The sequence below is a fragment of the Phacochoerus africanus genome, chromosome 15, assembly GCF_016906955.1.
Source record: "Phacochoerus africanus isolate WHEZ1 chromosome 15, ROS_Pafr_v1, whole genome shotgun sequence".
Classification (NCBI taxonomy): Eukaryota; Metazoa; Chordata; class Mammalia; order Artiodactyla; family Suidae; genus Phacochoerus; species Phacochoerus africanus.
Window position 1 is genome coordinate 80338040 of NC_062558.1, and position 23307 is coordinate 80361346.

Here is a 23307-nt window from a genome sequence, read left to right on the forward strand (position 1 = left end):
CTGGGTCCCTGCCGCAGAAATAATCATGAACTGTATTCCTGTCTGCGTTTCATATATGCTCCATCCTCATTACAATGTCCCCCCACCCCAATTCCCCAGGCCCCACACTGTCTAAACCAGCATAGAAGCATCCAGGCTTGCACCTGGGCTGGAGGGCAGAACCCCTGCCCTTTAGCCCAGTGACGATCTGGTCAGAGTTCCTCAAGTTACCCATTAAATATTCCACATCAAATCTGAATTTTAACTGTTCCATCAGCTGATGGGGACACAGAGAGACACACATGCTTTTAAATACATCTTTTGTTCTAATCCCCTCTGAGCTGTAAAACCTGATACAATTAAGCTTTTATATTTTGCAAGTGATGAATGACTAATATGCTCACCAAGAGATTCGGGACTTGGAACGCAGTGTTTCTGCAGTAGCCAAACCTTTGAACCAGTGATTTCTTCTGCTCCTCCTTCCCTACCTCTGTGCTCTGCCCTCACTTTCCTACCTGGAGGCAGGGGGTATTTACTTCCCATGATAAAAACACTATCACTGTTTCCCCCTGAAAACATCACATGTCAAAAGAACTCTGATTTGTCTCCTCCTTTCACCTAAGGGGGAAATCAGTTTGCTCTCGGAAAATCTAGGGGACCTGGGTGTTGAGAGAGCTCTGAGTGGTACCCGGTGGCCCCCAGCCTCCAGATTCCCTCCCACATAGGATGTCTTCTTCCCTCTAGACCCTCTCTAAATCCAACCTCCCTCCATGCAAGGCACAGCTCAAGTGCCATCTCTTCCAGGAAGCCTCTCCTGGTCACCCCCAGCCTACAGGGAGCTCCCTCTCCCTGTGGCTGTCAGCAGCTAGCCCCCAGTTGTGCGTATCCATCAGACACTCATCAATGGGTGCCCATCTGTCCCTGAGGATGAGTATTATTTTCCTTTACCAAATTGCAAACTCTCAAAAGGCAGCCATGGTAGGGAAACAGAATCCTTTTCTCTGCATTTGAAAGTACGAATTATGAATCTTTTAATGAGCCATATTTGATCAAATCTAATTGCAGGTTCCTCTAGAGATGACACTATGCCTGGCACACTGGCACAAATATCCCAAGCTCATTAACTGTCTTGCCTATTAACTGGCTGGTGACTGATGACAGAACTTTCTAAAGGGTAAGACTAAATAAAACCTGGAAATGCCATGGTCTATTTCTCCCTTTCACTCAGTGGGCAGAACAGAAGAGGGAGGGAAGAGACGAGGAAGAGAGGAAAAGGACATTAGCTGGTACTGAGACATAAGTTCTATCATAATGATCTCAGAGATGAGGAAACGGGGAGTGAGCGCCAAGCCTAGGTTTAGGCAGCGGGTAACTATCAAAAGAAGGTGGTAGGCAGACACCAAACATCTTGTCCCAAATCACATTTCCAGCAAGTGGAGGATCTGGAGGTTTGACCCCAGGCCTTTGTGACTCTATAGCTCATACTCCGCAGGACCCCTTAGTGGCAAACATGGCCTCATACCCCAGCCCCTTGCTTCCTGCAGGCTTGGTGCTGGCCATCTGCATACTCCAAAGTCCCCCGGTGAGGAAGACAGGGAGCGGGAGGGACAGGGGAATAGGTGGTTTTCTGATGTTTGGAGAACAATGGATGGCACCCTCTCTTTCAGATCCTAAAGCTCCTTTGCCTGGATCTCACTGTCGCGCAGACCCAGGGGCAAGCCAGCTATGCAAAACCAAGAGAAGATGCTCAGGAGCTGCCAGTCCTTAAAAGGCACACCTAAGGGCAGTCTAGGGAAGGTCCAGGATGCACCCACCACGATGTCCATCAAGCCCAAGAGGCATTTTGGCCCGTTGCATCCTGAACTGTCCTTCTCCACTGAACCACTCAAAAGCAGGAGTGCTTATCTGGTGCTTATCTGTTTCCCTCAGCCTGAAACTGATTTCATTTTTTTATATTTTTATTTTATTTTAATTTTTGCCTTTTAGGGCTGTACCTGCGGTATATGGAAGTTCCCAGGCTAGGGGTCCATTCGGAGCTATAGCCACTGGCCTACACCACAGCCACAACAAGGCAGGATACGAGCCGCATCTGCGACCTACACCACAGCTCATGGCAATGCCATATCCTTTACCCACTGAGCGAGGCCAGGGATCAAACCCAAATCTTCATGGATACTCGTCCTTTCGTTAACCGCTTAGTCACAAAGGGAACTTCCTGAAACTGCTTTTATGACCCCAGTGGAAACCTGGCCAAGAGCAGGAAAGGGCTCAGAACCCCCTGTCTTTTTCCTACTCTGACTTAGATGAGGTGTGGGGAGCAGGGAGAGCAGACTCACTCCCACATCCCTGGAGACTGCAGAAAACGCTTTGTGAAGAAGGAGTGATGAAGAGGAAGCTCACACAAATGCCCCAATCTTTTTTTTTTAATCTTTTTGTTGTTGTTGTTATTAAAGTATAGCTGATTTAAAGGCCCCAATTTCGACATTAGCTGATAAGACATGGTCCACCAACAATTCTGTGATTTGGCTCCAATCAGAAAGAAACATTCCAGGGAGTTCCCGTCATGGCTCAGTGGTTAACAAACCCGACTAGCAACCCTGAGGATACAGGTTCGATCCCTGGCCTCACTCAGTGGCTTCAGGATCTGGTGTGCCATACACTGTGGTGTAGGTCACAGATGCTGCTTGGATCCCATGTCGCTGTGGCTGTGGTGTAGGCCAGCAGCTTCAGCTACAATATGACCCCTAGCCTGGGAACCTCCATATGCCATGGGTGCAGCCCTAAAAAGACCAAAAAAAAAAAAAAAAGAAAGAAAGAAAGAAACATTCCAGTGACTGAGCCCAAAATGGGAATAAAAGGTTCCTCCAGCCTCTAACAGGGTTAGTGGGGGTTCCAGCCATGAGACGTTGAATCAAAATCACCTTACTTGCAAAAAATCACAACTTCAGGGGAACTTGCCCTAAATATTAAAATCCTCTCCATTTAATAAGGTCCTCAGAAGATTCATTTTTTTCTTTTTTTTTTTTTTTGTCTTTTGTCTTTTTAGCGCCACCCCCACAGCATATGGAGGTTCCCAGGCCAGGGGTCTAATCAGAGCTGTGGCTGCCAGCCTACACCACAGCCACAGCCACGCCAGATCCAAGCCTAGTCTGTGACCTACACCACAGCTCATGGCAACACAGGATCCTAAACCCACCGAGCAAGGCCAGGGATCGAACCTACAACCTCATGGTTCCTAGCAGGATTCATTTCCACTGCACCTCAAAGTCCCCCAGGAGATTCTTAATTGGCCAGGCTTCTGCTCGCCATTCCCCCAAAGCTGTTTCCAACTTCACGAAGCCCCAGCATCAGAATCCTGGTCCTGCAACTTGTCTGCTTGGTGGCTATGGAAGGAGACACCTATGTTTTCTGATCTCAGTGTCCTCCTTGATAAACAAGGGATGGGGATACTCATATAAATGCCACAGGATCGTTGTGCAGATTCCATGAGAAGATAAAAGTGAAATACTTAGAATTGACACTGCATTTTGTCTACTTTAGTTACTGTTTGGGGACAAAGCTGTGTCTTCTGGTGATACACACATGAAGCCAGAGGCTGGTGCAGAGAAGCCGATGCAAATCTCACCTGAGTGGAAGAAAGCATCTCTCCACTTAAAATTATTACTTCAAAAAAAAAAAAAGCTTGCCTTGGGGGCCTCCTTCCCCCTCCCTTCCCCCCACATTCTGTTCTCTTGATAAACCAACCTCAAATTTCGCCCATTAATCCTGCCCCCTTATCTTTTCTCTGAATGACTCTCAGAGCTTCTGAGGATAACTCCAGGCTTTTCGGTGTGGTGATCCTACCCTGCAAGGGGCATTCTGCCAGCCCCAGGGAAGAGCAAATTTATTTCTTTTCATGCTTCAAGACGTTATTGGCTGCATATTGTTTTAATGCCGTGCATAATTACAGAAACTGCTCTGAAAATCTGTATATTTTATCTGTGCTTTATTATACCCAGAATATTCCCCAATTCTTTTTCTTCTACATGAACCAGCTTAAAATATATTTTGGCGTCCTTTATGTCATCTTGAAATTGAATAGCCAATTCTTACTGTAATGAAAATACTTATGCGCCAGCCCAGTGATATACAACACTACACTCTAATTACGGCTGTGCTTTAATTAACCTGAATTGAAGAGTGTTATCATTAAACTGCTGGTAACTTTGAGTTATGGCTTTTCTTTAATTTAAAGTAGAAAACACAGATAATTAAGCCTCCAGATAATCAAATGCTTGAGGAGAGCTTCAATGTTTTGGGATGTTCCTAAATCTCATTAAATGTCCTTTCTTTATTGATTATTTCTACCTCAGCTGTATCATTGTGTTAAACGAATAATAGCAGTAAGTTGAACACATTTTCACTCACATCAGAAGTTTTTTTGTAGGGTTTTTTTTTTTTTTTGTATTCTCAGAAGCTGTACCAAACAAATACTAAATTCTCTGACAGCAAGGTATGTCTGAGGGCTTTTCTTCTTCTTGGGACATGTTGTAAACATGAACATCTATCAAGGAAAATATTTACAGACTGGTGCAGTGGTTGAGCCTGCTTCAAAGGGCAGAGGAAGTTTCACGCACTCAATGGGCCATATTTGGCAAACTCATGAGTCAATGGGTCCAGGCCTCTCATGCTAATGCAAATCTGGCCTGGTTTAAAATAGATAACCAACAAGGACCTGCTCTACAGCACAAGGAATGCTACTCAATATTCTGTAATAACCTATATGGGGAAAGACTCTGCAAAAGAATGAGTGTATGTATAACTGAATCACTTTGCTGTACACCTGAAACTAACACAATATTGCAACTATATTCCCCAAAAAAATGATGCCAGGCAGGGGAGGACCTTCACTAACCCCATTCTTGCACCAAACTGGAGCCAGTTAGCATTTGGTATTTAGCATTGTGTCGGTTCATCAGATGTTTAAAAGAGGTTGGGAATCTAGTATGTATGTGGAAAAGAAGCATTTGGAAACACTGGTAACTAACCTGTAAGAAATTAAACACTGTGTAGGACAAACATGTGAGTCACACTGACCCCATTGGTATCCCAGCTGCAACTTCTAGAGGGAGCAAGCCTAACCCTCCAGGTCAACGCTCTTAAAATGAATGGACTTGGTCCCCAGAAGCAAAATAAGAGAGGCAGTGGAAAGCAAGGAGAGGGGGCTGGAAGGCACAGGGGAAGGAACTTGCAAGGCAGCACTCATGTTGACACCAGTCAAGCCAGGGAGCCTCGACAGTCAAAGAATGGGGCTTTGCATCCTCCCCTGCTAGTCCCCGCAGGGCCACAGCACCCCTCCAGGCGCTGGCAGTTCTGTCATGTTCTCAGACCACCCCTACATTAGATATAAGAGGCCTCAATGGCCTTTTTATAGAACCAGCTGCTAAGTCCTGAATTCTCATGGGTTTTTCTATCCTAAGCAGGCTGAGCTCCATGACAGTGAACAGCCCCTGGGATAGACTCAGTGTCTCAGGACTGGGTGCCTCTGAGTGGCTAACTCCTTTCTATGGCAGAAAAAGCAGCAGGTCTCCAGGAAAGGAACACATGGGAGTTATACCAGGGCATCCATTTTCAGAAAATAACTCCTTCGGAATCAATTACCTATTCACTTTTCCAGTCCATTTAGCATTTAAACTTTCGCTTGGAGACAGGGTGAGGAATTTCAGTAAACACTCCAACTGTTTCAGATTGCTTAGTGTCTGGGCCCAGAGACAGGCAGGTGGTATCTGCTGGGCTCAAGGACAGAGGTCACTGACTGGTAAACACCAAGCCAGGCACTCTGTGCCCTCTCTGCTGGGGATAGAACAGAAAACCATGAGGCAGAGGAGCCCTGGGAGCCTCCAGGACTGTCCTCTTTGGGGCTGCCCTTTCCAGAAGGCGGGTTTGGTTTGCAGGCTAATAGCACAAGGGAATAGCTCTCCTTCCTCAGTCCAGTGGGCTCCCAGATTCCTCCTGGTTTTCATCAGTGAGTTTATCAAACTCCTTGCTACAGTGACAATGGATGGGGCTTGCTATTTCAGCATTCCCAGGGAGTCTGTGTTTCCCTAGGGGACAAAGGCCCTATTTGGCTCACACTCAACAGCTGAGCTTCTAAGTGGGAAATCGGAAGCCTCATCCCAGTGGCAGTTTCTTGGGGTCTGGAACACCTGGAGCTCCTGAGGTCTTTGTCTGAGGTGATCACTTGTTCTATCTTGAGAAAACATGCAGGCTGGGGCTACCCTTTGCTCAGATTCATCTTGCTGAGCCAGTACAAGGAGATGCTAAGCCTTTCTACTCTCATAACATGACAGTTATCTGTGTTGAAGAGAAATTGCTGAGGACTATTTCAAGGCTTCTCTCTGTACATTGGGTTCCACATTTCCTCAGAAAATAGTGAAAAGCACTTTGAACAGTGGCTTCTCTGATGTCTTTGTGATCTGACTTGACTGAAAGAGAGATTAAAATCTCTTTCATCAAGGGACTGGCAAGATCTGTTTTTGCCCTGGGAACATCAGAGGCCTGGGTTCATGCCTCCCTTCATAAGTGTGCCTGCATCACAGGGGCATAATCGAAGACACACAGGAAAACTGCAGTTCATGTTTTAGTGCAAGTGATGGGTTCCAGCCTGAGATTCTCAGGACCGGAGGGAGAGGAGAATCAGTAGAAATCCCCAAGGCAGGGGCCATATAACCACCCCCCACCTTCCCCTTCACTGCCGAAGACTGATCACAAGGCACTTGGTAACTGCCAAGTACCCCCACTGTGCTGGCCATAGGTGGGGTGTCTTTCCTGCCAGGGTCACCTTCAATGTCCCTGAAAGTCAAAGAGCATATGGTTAGTGGTCACTTACTCACAAACAGTAGGGAAGGACAGACCCACGAAGGCACTGGAGAGATATTCTGTGTACATTTCATTTGAGACTCCTTCCAAGTAGTATTTCTGCCACGTGTCTTCCTCAATCTAAGGGGAGAAGAGCACAGGAGGAGGGTTTAACATAGGACCACAGGCTGGGAAAAGGAAAATGGGGTGATACCATTGGGCAGACAAATGAATGCATTGGCTATGTGATGGTTAGCATCTTCAACAACCACAAACACAACCATACAGCCGTGTGAAGCTTTCTATGACCACAAACTCAGAAAAGATGGGTGTCTCCTCTAAGTGCCACTTCTTCTCAAACCTGTATGATTTCCAAGACTGTGGAGGCATAGGAACTCACTCAAAATTGATACAATGTTTTGAGAGCAATTTTTAAATTGTTACCAAAATCTACACACATACTTTTTTCCACAACAATTCTAAGTATTCATAGAAAAGAAATCAAGTAGGCAAGTATACACATATATACACAAGAACATCCTTCCACTCTGAAAAATTAGAAGTAACCACAAATGGTAGGTTTCTACCATGGAGTACAGAGAAGCAATTAAAAATTATGATGAAAATGGGAGTTCCCGTTGTGGCGCAGTGGTTAACGAATCCGACTAGGAACCATGAGGTTGCGGGTTCGGTCCCTGCCCTTGCTCAGTGGGTTAACGGTCCGGCATTGCCGTGAGCTGTGGTGTAGGTTGCAGACGCGGCTAGGATCCCGCGTTGCTGTGGCTCTGGCGTAGGCCGGTGGCTACAGCTCCGATTCAACCCCTGGCCTGGGAACCTCCATATGCCGCGGGTGCGGCCCAAGAAATAGCAACAACAACAACGACAAAAATAAAATAAAATAAAATAAAAAAATAAATTAAAAAAAAATTATGATGAAAATGTATACCTTTTCACATAGAGAAACTACATAAAAGGCCCATTACATTACTAAATAGTATATACAGTCCAATCCTATTTTTTCTTTTTTGCTTTTTAGGGCTGCACCCTATGGAAGTTCCCAGGCTAGGGATCCAATCAGAGCTACAGCTGCCAGCCTACATCACAGCCATAGCAACATGGGAACCCACACTACAGCTTACACCAAAGCCGGATCCCCAACCCACTGAGTGAGGCCAGGAATCAAACCCCACATCCTCATGGATACTAGTTGGATTAGTTTCTGCTGAGCCATAATGGGAACTCCCAGTCCAATCCTACTTTTTAAAATGCCCTGGAATTATGTGACTGTTCATAAAGCTATATAAAAATCTAGAAAGCTTTATATCAAAACAGTAATAGTTGTTATTTGAGATGAAGAATGGCACTTTTTCTCTATGGATTTCTGTATTATCTAAAGGCTTTTGCAAGGAGCATATATATAACATAAAATAATACACTGGGGGGAAAAGAGGAAATTTTTCCAACCCCATCTTGAATATCACAAAAAGTAAAATTAGTTTCAGAGAGGTCCTAACTCAAACTTCATTTTAAAACTTTTTTCTAATTAATCAAGTTCAACTGGTTTTCTCAACAGCCCTCTTCATGTTGGGCATTTCTAGAAGGATTTTATCTTGGAATCAATCTTTAAAAAGTAGAACGTGAATAACAATGAGAACATTGAGCCCTTCTGGGAGCCTGGGGATGTCACAGATTCCCAAGGCAGGCAGGCTGTGTGTCCTGGGGTAGCTGTAAGCTGCTGCCTCTCAAATTCTCTTCTACTGAAGGTTGGATAAAGGGGAGGAGGAATGGGAGCTTCCCAGCTCCTAACACTGTCCTGTGCAGGTACTGAAGTCACGGGTATCTTGCTTAGGCTCAATAGTCAGTTAACTGGGGGAAATACAATGCTTGAAGTTGAAACAGACTGGGAACTAGTGGGAAATGCATGCTAACCATCTACTAGGTGGCGTGTTGGAATACAAAAGCCAGGCTTATTTTAGAAATGAAATGAGCACTCCCTGCTTCTATGCAATTCGTCTGCTTTGTGCTCAGTCTGGGCGATTAGATTTTGTGTGTTAACATCATTAGTTTGAGCTTCTTCTAACCTACTCCCACAGCTTAGACCTGTGCCGTGCAATACTGCTCATCTACCAATTCCTCTTCCCCAGAGCGACATCTTAAAACAAAATACAGGGCTGGACTTTTCTATCACTAAACTTTATGATTTTAAAAATTAACTTCTGGAGTTCCTGTCATAGCTCAGTGGCTAATGAATCTGACTAGGAACCATGAGGTTGCGGGTTCAATCCCTGGCCTTGCTCAGTGGGTTAAGGATCCGGCATTGTCATGAGCTGTGGTGTAGGTCGCAGACGCAGCTCGGATCTCACATAGCTGTGGCCCTGATGCAGGCTGGTGGCTACAGTGCCCATTAGACCCCTAGCCCGGGAACCTCCATTTGCCCATATGCTGCGGGAGCAGCCCTAGAAAAGGCAAAAAGACAAAAAAAAAAAAAAAACTTCTATGTGTTGAGCCAAACACAAGCTTTTATGTTTCCCCCAATTATAAGATTTCAATATTTTTTTTCAAGTAAAAGATATTCTTGATTTCTTAAGCAAAAGTCATTAATTCTAACTACTTTGAAGAAGCTTGGTCTGCATTAGCAAATAGTTTGAAATATATATTTTGGGCACTGTATTATAACCATTGGTAAATAGGTTATTATCTAAGTGATTGGCAATTATAAATCCTCAGAGTTTTTTGTTTTTTTTTTTTGTTTTTTTAATGGTCACACCCACTGGGCTGGGGAATTAAATCCAAACTACAGCTGCAGCAACGCCAGATACTTTAATCCACTGTACAGGCCCAGGGATCAAACCCTCATCTCCACAGGGATCCCAGCCACTGCAGACAGATTCGTAACCTACTGTGCCAGAGTGGGAACTCCCAGAATAGAATGCTATGGGCAAATACGTTCCTTGAAGTACAAGAATTTCAGCCCATTCTTTGGACAGAGACATTTATTTTACAAAATGCTGCTTATGTTGCTAATTTAAATATTCCACTTGATTTTCAAAAATAATGAAAATATGAAATCCTATCAATTTTTATTGATTGTTGGTGCTGTTCCTCAATGTGGTTTTAATTTGGTTCTTTTAGTTGTACTTGGTATTTTCATGCCTCTATGCCTAATGAAACTACTTCTTGAGACCAAATTTTACTGTAGTTTCATCATTAAACTTTTAAAATTTAAGTAGGAACAAATTCTTTGTGGGATAATAACAAATTATTCTTGTTTCTTTTGAACTGAGGATAAACTGTTTCATTGATGCATTTCTTCCACAAATATTTTTGAGCATATTCTGTATCATAGGAGCCATTCTATTTACTGATTGAATTTTATTTAAATTGTTACTCATGTTCTCATATTTTTATCTTTGCCAGAAAAAAGCATCAGATATACATGGCCAAGATATAGCCATCTGACTTCTGTTGATTTTTTCCACATTTCTTTTCCTGGAAGTTTGCTTTTGTGGCTGACCTGAAATGTTTGAAGGCTAAAAGTCAAAAAATAAGAAAAGATGTACAGAACTTTTCTGGAAAGCAAAATGCCTCTTCCATGTACATATGCAGGTTCTCAGTACAAGTACAGGTTCTCTTGTATCGACAGTACAAGATGGAATAGCATTGAATGAACTGTCTGAAAGCTGAGGAGTTCAAATTCATTATTATAACCCTTTAAGATGTACACATTTGTAACACAATTTCCTTATTGATAAGTCAACACGTTTTTCAGTTTCTGATAAAGATTCCCACCAAAAAAACCCCACTCAAAATGATAGATTTTATGTTATATGTATTTTACCACAATTAAAAAAGACAACACACACAACATAAGAAAAACCAGTAATTATAATGAACACTTAGACCCTTTAAGGGCAAGAATGGTAACTGGTGACAGAACAATGACAGGAAAGGGCCAATCACATCAGGAAGGTCAGGGAGCCAGCACCCAGCCTTGTGACACTGTAAAATCACAAACTCAAACATCAAAATGTCAATCTTTATCCCAAGGCAAGGGCTTCAATTACCGCTTATCATACAAGTTGACCTTAAGTCTCAAGCATGGCATCTTTGACTCATTTTGAAAAAAGCAAAAGTGCACGTTCCTCTTATTTTGGTCAGCAGTAATGAAATGTATTCTTAGAAAAGGAAAAATTAGTGTAAAATATGTTGAGTTTAAAACACTTGACACTGTTCAATAACAGTGAACAAAGAGATCTAGAGAAGGTAGAGCAAGCGACTATCATTCCCATTCTCCTTTAATATATGATAAAAACAGATGCACAGAGAGGTTAGGTAACCCACTGAAGGTCACAAAGCTGAACAGCTATACAAACAGGAGGAAAAATTCAAGCTGTTAACCACCCACCATAATATCTCTTGCTAGAGAATAACAGGGTAGATATATACAAGTGATGGTTCTAGATTTTTTTTGGAGGGGGGTGTGCAGGGAGATTTTGCTGAATATAAGCACCTAAAAGGGAAATGCCAGAACAGAAGCTCTTTAAGGACACAATATCTTAACCCTGGAGTCCACGACTTTGTGAGAAGTCAGTGAGAAGTAGCATCAATTTAAAGTTGAGCTGGAAGGAGAGTTCAGACCTCCTCTCAGAGTATGATGGAATTATTCATTTCTTCTTTTTTTTTTTTTTTTGTCTTTTTGCCATTTCTTTGGGCCACTCCCATGGCATAAGGAGGTTCCCAGGCTAGGGGTTGAATCGGAGCTATAGCCACCGGCCTACGCCAGAGCCACAGCAATGCAGGATCCAAGCCGCGTCTGCAGCCTACACCACAGCTCACGGCAACGCCGGATCGTTAACCCACTGAGCAAGGGCAGGGACCGAACCCGCAACCTCACGGCTCCCAGTTGGATTCGTTAACTACTGCGCCATGATGGGAACTCTGGCATTATTCATTTCTAATCTTTGTTTTTTCCTTTTTCGGCCACACCTGCGGCACATGTAAGTTTCTGGGCCAGGAATCGAATCTGATCCAGGGCTACAACCTACACCACAGCTGCATCTGCAGCAACACCAGATCCTTAACCCACTGCACCACAGTGGGAACTCCATCATTTCATTCTATAAAATGAAACCATCCCAGCCTACAACTTCTTTCCTAAAATAGTACATGCTGTTCTGCACATTTGTGTTGTCAACATATTTTTAACTGTAATGTGAATACACACTTCCCAGCAGAAAAATGAAGGAATGGGACCAAAACGACTTAGGGAAAGTTGCCAAAATTAATCTGCCAGCTATTGAGCAATCTGTCAAAGGCAAAGCATTTCCTGAGGCAGCAATTTCTCCTGTGGTTGTCACATCCAACCCCAGCTGCTTCAGAAGAGCATCTAGCAAAGATGAGCAGGTGATGTGCTCCAGGTCCTTAGTCATCAAACACTCACAGATCTTCAGCGAGAACAGAGAACCAAGCCGTGGGGCTAGCTCATCCACACTTCTCACAGTCTCATTTATCTGTCCTTCATTACCTAATTTTTCAACCAGTCTAGTCAACCCCTCAAGTAAATGGTTGTACACCAATCCATGGGCAAAGGCTCCACCATCAAAGGAACTGTTCAACTGGAAACATCAGGCTTGGCTCTGGGGCAAGTTACACCTTCTTGATCCCAGATTCTGCATGTGTTACTAACGGCAGGTCGGTAATGACACCTTTTATATTTTATGCCTTCTCTGATTAGAGGGAAACTGTGTTTCTCTAATGCTAACAGCCCAGTGAATGTGAAAAATCAACCATCCCAGCTGGGGTGTGTTATGATCACTGTGATTTCTGTTCCCAGCAAAGAGTCTGAATACCGGTGTTTGATTACAGCCAAATAATTTTGTAAAATTCCATTCCTACCTCTGGAGTCATGTAAATAATTCAAAAGATTACCATATACCATTATCATATACCAGTCCTTATTTAATTGAAAACAAGTGCATTGTTTTAATCCAAATATATGTTATGCTGTGCACATCAAAAGTAATGAAAAGGAAATTATGAAAACCAATGACCATTATGTTAATGACTGCAATAAGAAGAGGTGAGCTGGAAAATACACACCAGCCTTGCCCAGGTAGTAGAAACCTGGTATATTGGCAGGTATTTATTGCATTTATGATTTTTTTAAAAATCTATCCAAATTTTTGATATTCTTCCTTTAAAGGATGCATAATATCAGAAAAGTCCTTCATTAAAAAGAATTGGCCACATCTGAATATTTGTACATAAAATTACATAATACATTGTCACTGTCCTTGAGAATGTGACACTTTAAAAGAGAGTGCAGTGACAGGAATTGGCCAGTGTACCTTAGATCCCACAAAAATATATTTATTCCTACCAAAAAAGAGAAAGAGAACATCCACAGAATGTGTCAAGCTCTCAACTACAATAACAAACATGGAGTCAGTATAGATGGGCTCTAGGCTGATGAGTGTGTGGGTTGGTCACTAAAATGAGAGGATCCCTCTCTTGACCCCTATCCCTCTGCCACTGGGAAAAATCAGGTTCAATGTCACATCTAATCATTTCTTGCTGGAAGGAACAATGTTAACGACAACTGAATGTTAAGAAGTCTATCACCTGTGCACCCACATGTTCATTGCAGCACTATTCACAATAGCCAAGGCAAGGAAACAACCCAAATGTCCATTGACAGATGACTAGATTAGGAAGATGTGCTATATACACACAATGGAATACTACTCAGCCATAAAAAAGAAGAAAAATATTGCCATTTGCAGCAACATGGATGGAACCAGAGACTTTCATCCTGAGTGAAGTAAGTCAGAAAGAGAAAGACAAATACCATATGATACCACTTATATCTGGAATATAATATATGGCACAAATGAACCTTTCCACAGAAAAGAAAATCATGGACTTGAAGAATAGACTTGTGGTTGCCAAGGGAGAGGGGGAGGGAGTGGGATGGATTGGAAACTTTGGGTTAATAGATGCAAACTATTGCTTTTGGAATGGATTAGAAAAAAATTTTATTGGGGAAATACCAATAAAAAGATTTTTTTTAAAAAAGATGTCTATAAGCTACCTCTCTCTCCTCCTTTATTTCCCTCTATGTTCCAAATATCAGACTTGTTCCAGTTTTTACCAATGGGCATATGACACTTTATCCTTCCCTTCCCACCTCAACACTGTCCAATATAATTACAAATCCTAAAATCATTTCAGAGAATTGAACAACAAGACAATTGAGTCTTGCAAGCTTAGGACCACACAGGTGCCAGAACAGAGAATGCTCCATTGCACAGCTTTCTGGAGGTGGAGGAAACTGGTGATAAAGTGAAAACCAAAGGAAAGAAGCAGGATAGATGGGAAACCAATGGTGATTTGCACCTTTTCAGAATATCTCCCTTCTCTGTGCCAAATGGCCTATCAACGCTGTCCTTCCTGGAGGTGGACTCAGGTCGGCTGCCCTTCCGAGAGCAGCATGGGATCTCAGGGACCCCATAACGATTTGGCATTCCACAGTTATGGCCTACCAGATTGCATTTTCTAGAATGTGAGAAGAGGACGAAAGGACCTCAGATTTTTCCAAAGGCTTCAAGACAATATCAATTAAAACACATTATTTAAGATTTGATGGAATGCCAGATAACTGGTTGCTTCAGCACGACACAGATAAACAAACAACTCCAAAGATTAATTTGTGGGTGGACTTGAGCCAAATCTCTTATTCCCAGACTAGAGGGCGGCAGACTATTAAATAAGATCTCTTCCATCAGGCATCAACAGAAAAGATCACCCCACAAGAGGTGTTCAGAGAGAGATTAACACACTGCACCACAGGCCACAGAGTTAAGGCATTTCCCTCCTTGCTGTGCTCCCCCAGTCCAGATTATTTCTGAAAAGACAGAATGCCCCAGGGAGTGAAGTTAGAGGAGGGGCTAGCTAAAAGTGTGATATAAGAACTTTTTAAAAGAATTGTTATTTAGAAATTATTTAAGAAAGTGTTGCCTATGTGGCAAGAAATCGGTAATTTTTTCAATATGTAGGTTTCTCTATTTTTTCCTCTCCCATGTAGGAAAGGGATTTATGCTCAAATGAAGTCAGACCTTTTTAAAGATGGACCTATTCACTATCTGTCCATAGAGAGCTTTGGTTTTGCAATATTTTTGGGCGGGGGTGGGGGGCTGCACCCATGGCATATGGAATTCCCAGGCTAGGGGTCAAATTGGAGCTCCAGCTGCCAGCCTACACCACAGCCACAGCAATGCCAGATCCTTAACCCACTGAGCGAAGCCAGGGATCGAAACTGCATCCTCAAAAATATTAATCAGATTCTTAATCTGCTGAGCCACAGTGAGAATCCCTGGTTTTGAAATCTGGATAACAGTTTAAAACATTCTCATTCATGCTTCAAATAATAAGGTGCTTAAAATACTACTAAAAATAACTCCAATCTGGGTAGGGCAAGTAAATGTTCTCAAGCAGATGCCTGCCAAGTAATCCACATGAGGACAATGTGTCCCCTGGCATGCAGGATTTTCCAGAACAGACCTTCTCAACTTATTCGGGATGAAGGATCAGGGTTTTATCTTTATTTATTGTCTTAGTTCTAATATCCATTGTTTTGAAAACTCAAGCTTCTGCAAAATCTAACTGAAATGAATTATAAAAAAAAGAATAGACAAGACAGGCAAAGTACCAAGTCCAAAAATTTTATCATTAGATCCATCCAATATAAAATTAATCTGTCCATTCCAAAGGCAATAGTTTGCATCTATTAACCCCAAATTCCTAATCCATCCCACTCCCTCCCTCTTGGCTATCAAAGGTCTGTTCTCCATGTCCATGATTTTCTTTTCTGTGGAAAGGTTCATTTGTGCCATATATTATATTCCAGATATAAGTGGTATCATATGGTATTTATCTTTCTCTTTCTGACTTACTTCACTCAGGATGAGAGTCTCTGGTTCCATCCATGTTGCTGCAAATGGCAATATTTTCTTCTTTTTTATGGTTGAATAGTATTCCATTGTGTGTGTGTGTCTATTTATGTGTATGTATGTGTATATATAGACACACATACACACCTGCTGTATAGCACTGGGAACTATATCTAGTCACTTATGATGGAGAATGATAATGTGAGAAAAAAGGAGTATACATGTATGTGTAACTGGGTCACCTTGCTATGCAGCAGAAAATTGACAGAACACTGTAAACCAGCTATAATGGAAAAAATAAAAATCATTATAAAATAAAAATAAAAAATTAATCTGTCAAATTGCTCAAAAAGTTCCTAAGCACTTCCTCTTTTTTTCTGTGCTCACCTCTTCGTGGATGAGTAGCCAATAGGTCATAGCTCCCATCCATGGGCTGAACTTGCAGTTGTGCTGGTCCCATTCTATCTTACAAAACTTACTTCCAACAATTTCCCCCAAATTCCAGTGAAGTAGGATTAATCGCAACTCAGATTTCCCAAAATAAGCTTGACAGAACTTACTAACAGGTGTCACCCTAAACATAAAAGAGTGGAGAGGGAGTTCAAGGGTACTCTCATTAAAATGTAGCTTACTTTGAAAGCAGCAAAAAATTCATCTGAACCTCCAGTGCCTGGAACAGTGCATGGGACATAGCAGCAGCTCAATATTTGTTGAACAAATGAATGAAACAACTTTGGGAGGCACCAGGTTTAACAAAACCAAACTAGGTAATTTTTTTTTTGTCTCTTTAGGGCCACACCCATGACACATGGAGGTTCCCAGGCTAAGGGTCGAATCAGAGCTGCAGCCGCCAGCCTACGCCACGGTCACAGCAACATGGAATATGAGTGGCATCTGTGACCTACACCACAGCTCATGGCAATGCTGGATTCTTAACCTACTGAGCAGGGCCAGGGATCGAACCCACGTCCTCATGGATACTAGTGGGGTTCGTTAACTGCTGAGCCATGACAGGAAAACGCCTAGGTAAATTTTTTTATGTGTAGCTCTTAGAGTATTGTACATGTTACTGTGAGTTCTAAATCTCCGAAGGTGAAACATGACACCTAATCACCGAATCCTTTATTTCAAGAAGCAGCTCATAGAGACAAGCAATGCTGTTCTAAAAACTCCTTCTCCTGATCTCCCCGCCACTTTGTTTCCCTGATTGGTCCTACTGTCAGAAATAGATCTCTCTGTGGCTGTTCTCAGTTGTCAAAATCCAATTCTTCCTATAACGCTCCCATCACACGTACCTCATCTGTGAGGCTTTTGCTCACTTCCTCTTCTTGAACTACCTTGCCTTAATTTAGGGAACATGAATCATGACACCTCTGTGGAGCCTGGGAGGGCTAAATGAGATGATGGATAAAGAATGCCCACAAATTTCAAAATCAAACTGTGGTTACCAAAGGGGAAATGTGGGGGAGGGACAAATTAGGAGTCTGGGACAGCACATACATCCTACTACATATAAAACAGATAAATATAATAAGGACCTACTGTATGGCACACAGAACACTACTCAATGTTCTATAATAATCTACATGGGAAAACAATCTGAAAAAGAATGGATATATGTACATGTATAACTTTGCAACTTTGCTGTACACTTGAAACTAATACAACATTGTAAATCGACTATAATCTAATACAAAATATAAATTAAACTTGAAAAAATTAAAAAAAAAAGAATGCTTAGAACACTCCCTGGCTCGCACTAAGCACTCCAGACTTGTTACTTATCATTAGCTACCATCACTGCATCTGAGTCTTTCGAGATCTCATAAGAATTATAATAAACTGGAATTTGGAACATGACCCCCTCCCTTCTGCATTCAACTTTGTATCTTCTAAAACAAGCAGCATTCTACCTTATGAGGTGTCTACAAGAGGTGCTTAATTAATTAAGCAATTAATAGCTGGTGAACTGAACTAAGCAAAATGATCTGGAGAAAGAGACACAAAGAAACAAGCACAATTTTTCCAGGCATCCAATTGCAAGTGAGCATTGATCACATCACAGCCTTTAGAGTTGACCACAAAATGAACCAATTTCTGCTTCCAAATGCTGAAAAAGTTCTACATTCTTGGTATGTCCTTGGGAACATATGCCATTGGCTGGTTTTTAAGCTTCCCAGAACACTTCTCACTGAGCAATATGTTTCTGAGAAATTTAGTCATCCCAGCACATCTTGGGCTACTTAGCAAGTGGCTTAAGGTTTTCTAAATTCCAAATCAAAAATATGAGAGGCTTGACTTGGACAGAACAGCCTCTCAGCAATGAGTGTATCTGTCACCAAAGCAACGGAAGTCCTCCCTCCTACAAGTGAGGGGTCCCACCACCATCCCTGCAGAAAGGAGCCCCCTTTGCTCCATCTCATGATTATGCAGTCCTCCCCATGTGACTTAGCCCTCTGTCTCTTCCACTGCACTCTCTGGACTCCAGTGTAGGTCAAACCACAATTCCACAGGAAATAGGCCGGGCCCAGCAAAGGCTGTATTTAGCAATTCCATTACTTCCCTTCCCTAAGTTCTTAAAGAGAGACCAACTGTTGGCTATTAATAATTAAGAGAAAAGGAAAGATTTAAAAAGAAAAGCATTTGAATCAGCATAGGAATCATGAGCTTGCTTTAGATGAAACAGACCACTAGAGAATTACCTACGCTTTTGCAAAATCTTCAGTACTTTAGACGGTTCGGGGAGAAGGCCACTATGTTCACAGATGTTAACACAGGACCATTTCTTAACAGTGGGCACATCCAAGGACCTGAGTCCTGTGTTTCTCCAATTCTGCTGAGCATGTGAATCACCCAAGGATGTTAGTCAAATGTGGGTTTCTGTGGTCTTGGGGTAGGGTCCAAGATTCTGCATTTCTAACAAGCTCCCAGACTACAAGGATGCTCCCCAAACATGGACCAAGCTTAGAGTAGGGAAGGTACTTCCCAAAGAGAGTGAAGAATAGGGAACTGGTATTCCCCTTCACGCCTTTGAGGACCAGAAAAGCAGTCATGGCCCAAAGGATTTGAGTTAGAGATGAAAAGGAATGCTTTCCATGAGTATCACTAAATTTTATTTTTGTCTTTTTTTTTCTTTTCGCCTTTTCTATGGCCGCTCCTGCAGAATAGGGAGGTTCCCAGGCTAGGGGTCTAATCAGAGCTGTAGCTGCCCCTCCTATGCCAGAGCCACAGCAAAGCAGGATCCAAGCTGAGTCTGCAGCCTACATCACAGCTCATGTCAACGCCGGATCCTTAACCCACTGAGCAAGGCCAGGGATCAAACCCGCAACCTTATGGTTCCTAGTCAGATTCATTAACCATGGAGCCACGACAGGAACTCCCGAGTATCACTAAATATTGGCTCCAGTTATGGAGAAAGCTTGTAGATAATTAAGCACAAGATGGGTATCCCAGTGTTTGGGTTGTTGTGTTAATTAGTCTAAACAATATTTCAGAGATCCAGATTTATCTACTTCATCTCTGTCCATTGATCCAGTGACCCCAATGATGGTGTAGTCGCCATTGCGATGGGGGTTGTGTAAAGAGAAAACAATGACATGGCTATATTTAATTCAATTAAAAATAAAGTCTCAAAAAATGGCCCTGATTTGTAATCCCTAATTTCTATTCAACTTTTCCATTGTAGGACACAGTGTTGAGTGGGAGGACGAAAACACTTGCCAACTCAGTCCCGTTTTAGTGACAGCAGATTCCGGATACTTATGTCTCCTATCGCTGTACAATACGGCCTAATAAAGTCGAGCCAAAGAGACTAGATTTCATTTCAGAGCAAAGGGTTGCAGCCATAAACTTTTGCTTTCTGGCTGAACAGAGCCATTCAAGCTGCGAGCATAAATTCTGCTAGTTTTAGGTATCAGGATGATTGGGAAGCCAAATGGGTTATTTGTGAGGCAGGTATCCAAGGCAGAGGCACCCGCTTTATTGTGTATTCATTGTTATCTAGAAAATCTCTTGCCAGCTAGAGAATATTTTCACAGGAAGTTAGAAATGACTTCAGAAATTCCCCTCTGCGGCTTCCTAGAGTGGATTTTAGACCTCATCAAAAAGAGATTTGGTTCAGAGATTGAAAATAGACAGCTTATAAACTGCTGAGGTATTTAGCTGGGTTTAGCAGTTTCTTTTTAAGAAGGGCCATGATCCTGAGCATAGCGGTAACATAGAAAGTACCAAAGCACTTGCCACCTCTGGGTTCAAATCCTAGCTTCACCGAATGCCCTTGGGCCAAGCTGCATTACCTCTCCAAGCTTCAGTCCCTTCAGTTGCAAAATGAGGGCAACAATAGTACCCATCTCCTAGAAAAGCAGGTGAAATGAGGTGACCCATGTAAAGCACTTAACATAGTGCCTGGCAAATAGCTAATGTTCGCTGAGCACTTCCTATGTGACAGCTGGTTTGGTGTTTTAATTGTACTACAAGAGGCCATTTATTGAGTATGTATCCTGTAGATTTTCTATAAATATCAGTTATCATTATAAATAATGAATGTTGGAGTTCCCATCGTGGCGCAGTAGTTAACGAATCCGATTAGGAACCATGAGGTTGCAGGTTCGGTCCCTGCCCTTGCTCAGTGGGTTAACGATCCGGAGTTGCCATGAGCTGTGGTGTAGGTTGCAGACGCGGCTCGGATCCCGCGTTGCTGTGGCTCTGGCGTAGGCCGGTGGCTACAGCTCTGATTCAACCCCTAGCCTGGGAACCTCCATATGCCGCGGGAGCGGCCCAAGAAATAGCAAAAAAAGACAGACAGACAGACAGACAGACAGACAGACAGACAGACAGAAAGAAAGAAAGAAAGAAAGAAAGAAAGAAAGAAAGAAAGAAAGAAAGAAAGAAAGAAAGTTGAATATGGTGATTGATGGGGATGGTGACAATGGTGCTGGTGCTGGTACAGATGCTGGTGCTGGTGCTGGTAATGATGATGGCAATTATGAAGACATCTCTATTACTTGCTCAAAGGAACATAGGTCAACGAGATGTTGGGCCTATGATTCATGGCTTCCTATTGCTTAGCTCCTGCTGGAAAATCCTGCAATATCACTCATCATCAACTGATCCTCTGGACTGAGGGGAAAAACTAAACAGCCTGAATTTGTCTCCAAAACATAGTGGTGTTCCCTAACCCTCCCCTTTCCTAGTGGCCACCAAATTCACTCTGAATAGATAGGATAGTAAGAAAGAAGTTGGGTATTTGGAGGAACTGATCCATCGGTTCCCCAAATAGGAGAAAGGCCATATGTGGACAGTGCCTTTAATCTGTTGTTGAAAGACCCAGCCTGGCCTTCAGAAAGGAGCCCTGAGCCAGAAAGACCCTCACAGGTAGATTGGATTAGCTACTTCTGGTTTCTGGACTTGACTGTTGCCCACATCGCTGCCATAGAGACTCACAAGATTCTACTCTGACCTCTCGTCCTCCTTCATGGCAAATGGCTTTCCTCTTTGTTTGCCACCCAGACTGATTCTGAACTGATACGTGGCCCGTCCTTGGTCCACTGGATAGGCATGCTAATACACTGATGTTTGTTCATCTTTGTAAAAAATACTCATTGAGGCGTTCCCGTCGTGGCGCAGTGGTTAACGAATCCGACTAGGAACCATGAGGTTGCGGGTTCGGTCCCTGCCCTTGCTCAGTGGGTTAACGGTCCGGCATTGCCATGAGCTGTGGTGTAGGTTGCAGACACGGCTCAGATCCTGCGTTGCTGTGGCTCTGGCGTAGGCCGGTGGCTACAGCTCCGATTCAACTCCTAGCCTGGGAACCTCCATATGCCGCAGGAGCGGCCCAAGAAATAGCAACAATAACAACAACAACAACAACAACAACAAAGACAAAAAGACAAAAAAAAATACTCATTGAACTTATATTTGAAGAAGAGCTGGGATGTAAGAGAGAATGACCACTGGTCAGAGCCCTCAGCCTCTACTGCCCTCAGCAATTCAATCCTGACCCCAATTCTGCACACTCCCTTCAGCCAAAAATAAAGCCTTGTAGTTAAGTGGATTCATCCTTTTTAGAAGGAAAGTTAGAAACTACCTGTTGTTACTAGAACATGCACTAACATGTTCAAGAGAAGTCATCCCTCCTACTGCAAATAGTTTACCAAAGTATCCCTTCCAACTATAAACTGTATGCCTCCCAGGAAAAGTTCTGGAAGGCACATTTTCCTCCTTCTTATTGCATTTCTCAGATGCAACTCATTATAGTTCAGTATTCCCAGAAAACTGCCAGGATGGAATTTTCAAGTTGGTATAAGACAAGAAGAAAGGACTCATGATGATCATGTTTGGTCAGGGAGAGGTCTCTGTCCCTGTGCTCATTGGTCCCATGGGCAAGTTCAAGTCCAATTACAGTTCAATCTTCCAAGCAGCACCTGGGAAATTGCTTCACTCTCTGAGTTCCCCACAGCTCAGCACACAATTGTTCCCCTTCCAGACACTGCCACTGCGGGGCTGTCCTGGGCAGGGCCACCTTGCTGGTTGGACTTTGATTATGTGTGGAGAAGAAGAGCCAACAAATCTCCATTCACTGAGATTTGCCACAAATCCAGGCAAGTACACACCGGTTTCACAGGTACATGCAGATAAAATCTAGCTTTGGGGGCAGAGGGTGGGTTTTGGTTTATTTTGTTTGTTTGTTTGTTTCATTTTAGAGCCACGCCTGCCGTATATGGAAATTCCTGGACTAGGTGGTCAAATCAGAGCTGCAGTTGCTGGCCCATGCCACAGCCACAGCCACAGCCACACTGGATCCGAGCTACACCTGCAACCCACACTGAAGCTTGCAGCAATGCCAGATCCTCTACCCATGGATCAAACCCACATCCTCATGGACACCAGGTCAGGTTCCGTTCTTTTTTTGTCTTTTGTCTTATTAGAGCTGCACCCTTGGCATATGGAGGTTCCCAGGCTAGGGGTCAAATCGCAGCTACAGCTGCCAGCCTACACCACAGCCATAGCAATGCAGGATCCAAGCTGCATCTGCTACCTACACCATAGCTCACAGCAATGCCTGATCCTCAACCCACTGAGCGAGGCCAGGGATCAAAACCGCAACCTCATGGTTCCTAGTCGGATTCATTTCCACTGCGCTACAGTAGGAACTCCTCCATATCGGGTTCTTAACCCTCTGAGCCACAACAGGAACTCCTGAGGGTGGGTTGTTGACAGAAACATTGAGGGGGTTAAGGGAACTAGTGTCACTTAGGCTGATGAACAATGCTGCTGCCCTAGAAAATGCATTCGGGAAGAAAATTCTGCTAATTCTGCATCTCACCACAAGGAGTTCCAGGGCCCTCCCCCATTATCAGTTATTTACAAAGATGCTGGCAACACAAAATGGTAAGCGATCTAGAGAGGGCTGCCTTTATACCACCCTAGAGGATAGTTTTAGATTAAGTTCATCTCTCTATCTTCTCCCATCAGTGGCTCAGTCCTAATCCAGGTCTCAGTGCAAATACGGACTCAAACAGCACAACCCACTCCTACGTAGGAA

General features: G+C 43.1%; 1 protein-coding gene across 14 annotated transcripts in view; it reads right to left on the bottom strand.

Annotated features, from left to right (window-relative positions):
• Positions 1–23307, bottom strand: part of KCNMA1 (potassium calcium-activated channel subfamily M alpha 1) — a 754541-nt gene that overhangs the window by 157524 nt on the left and 573710 nt on the right. For all 14 annotated transcript variants that reach the window (XM_047760135.1, XM_047760128.1, XM_047760127.1 and 11 more), the window contains exon 15: positions 6848–6957. In XM_047760135.1, coding sequence (XP_047616091.1) covers positions 6848–6957 — 110 coding nt within the window. The remainder of the gene's footprint in view (positions 1–6847; positions 6958–23307) is intronic.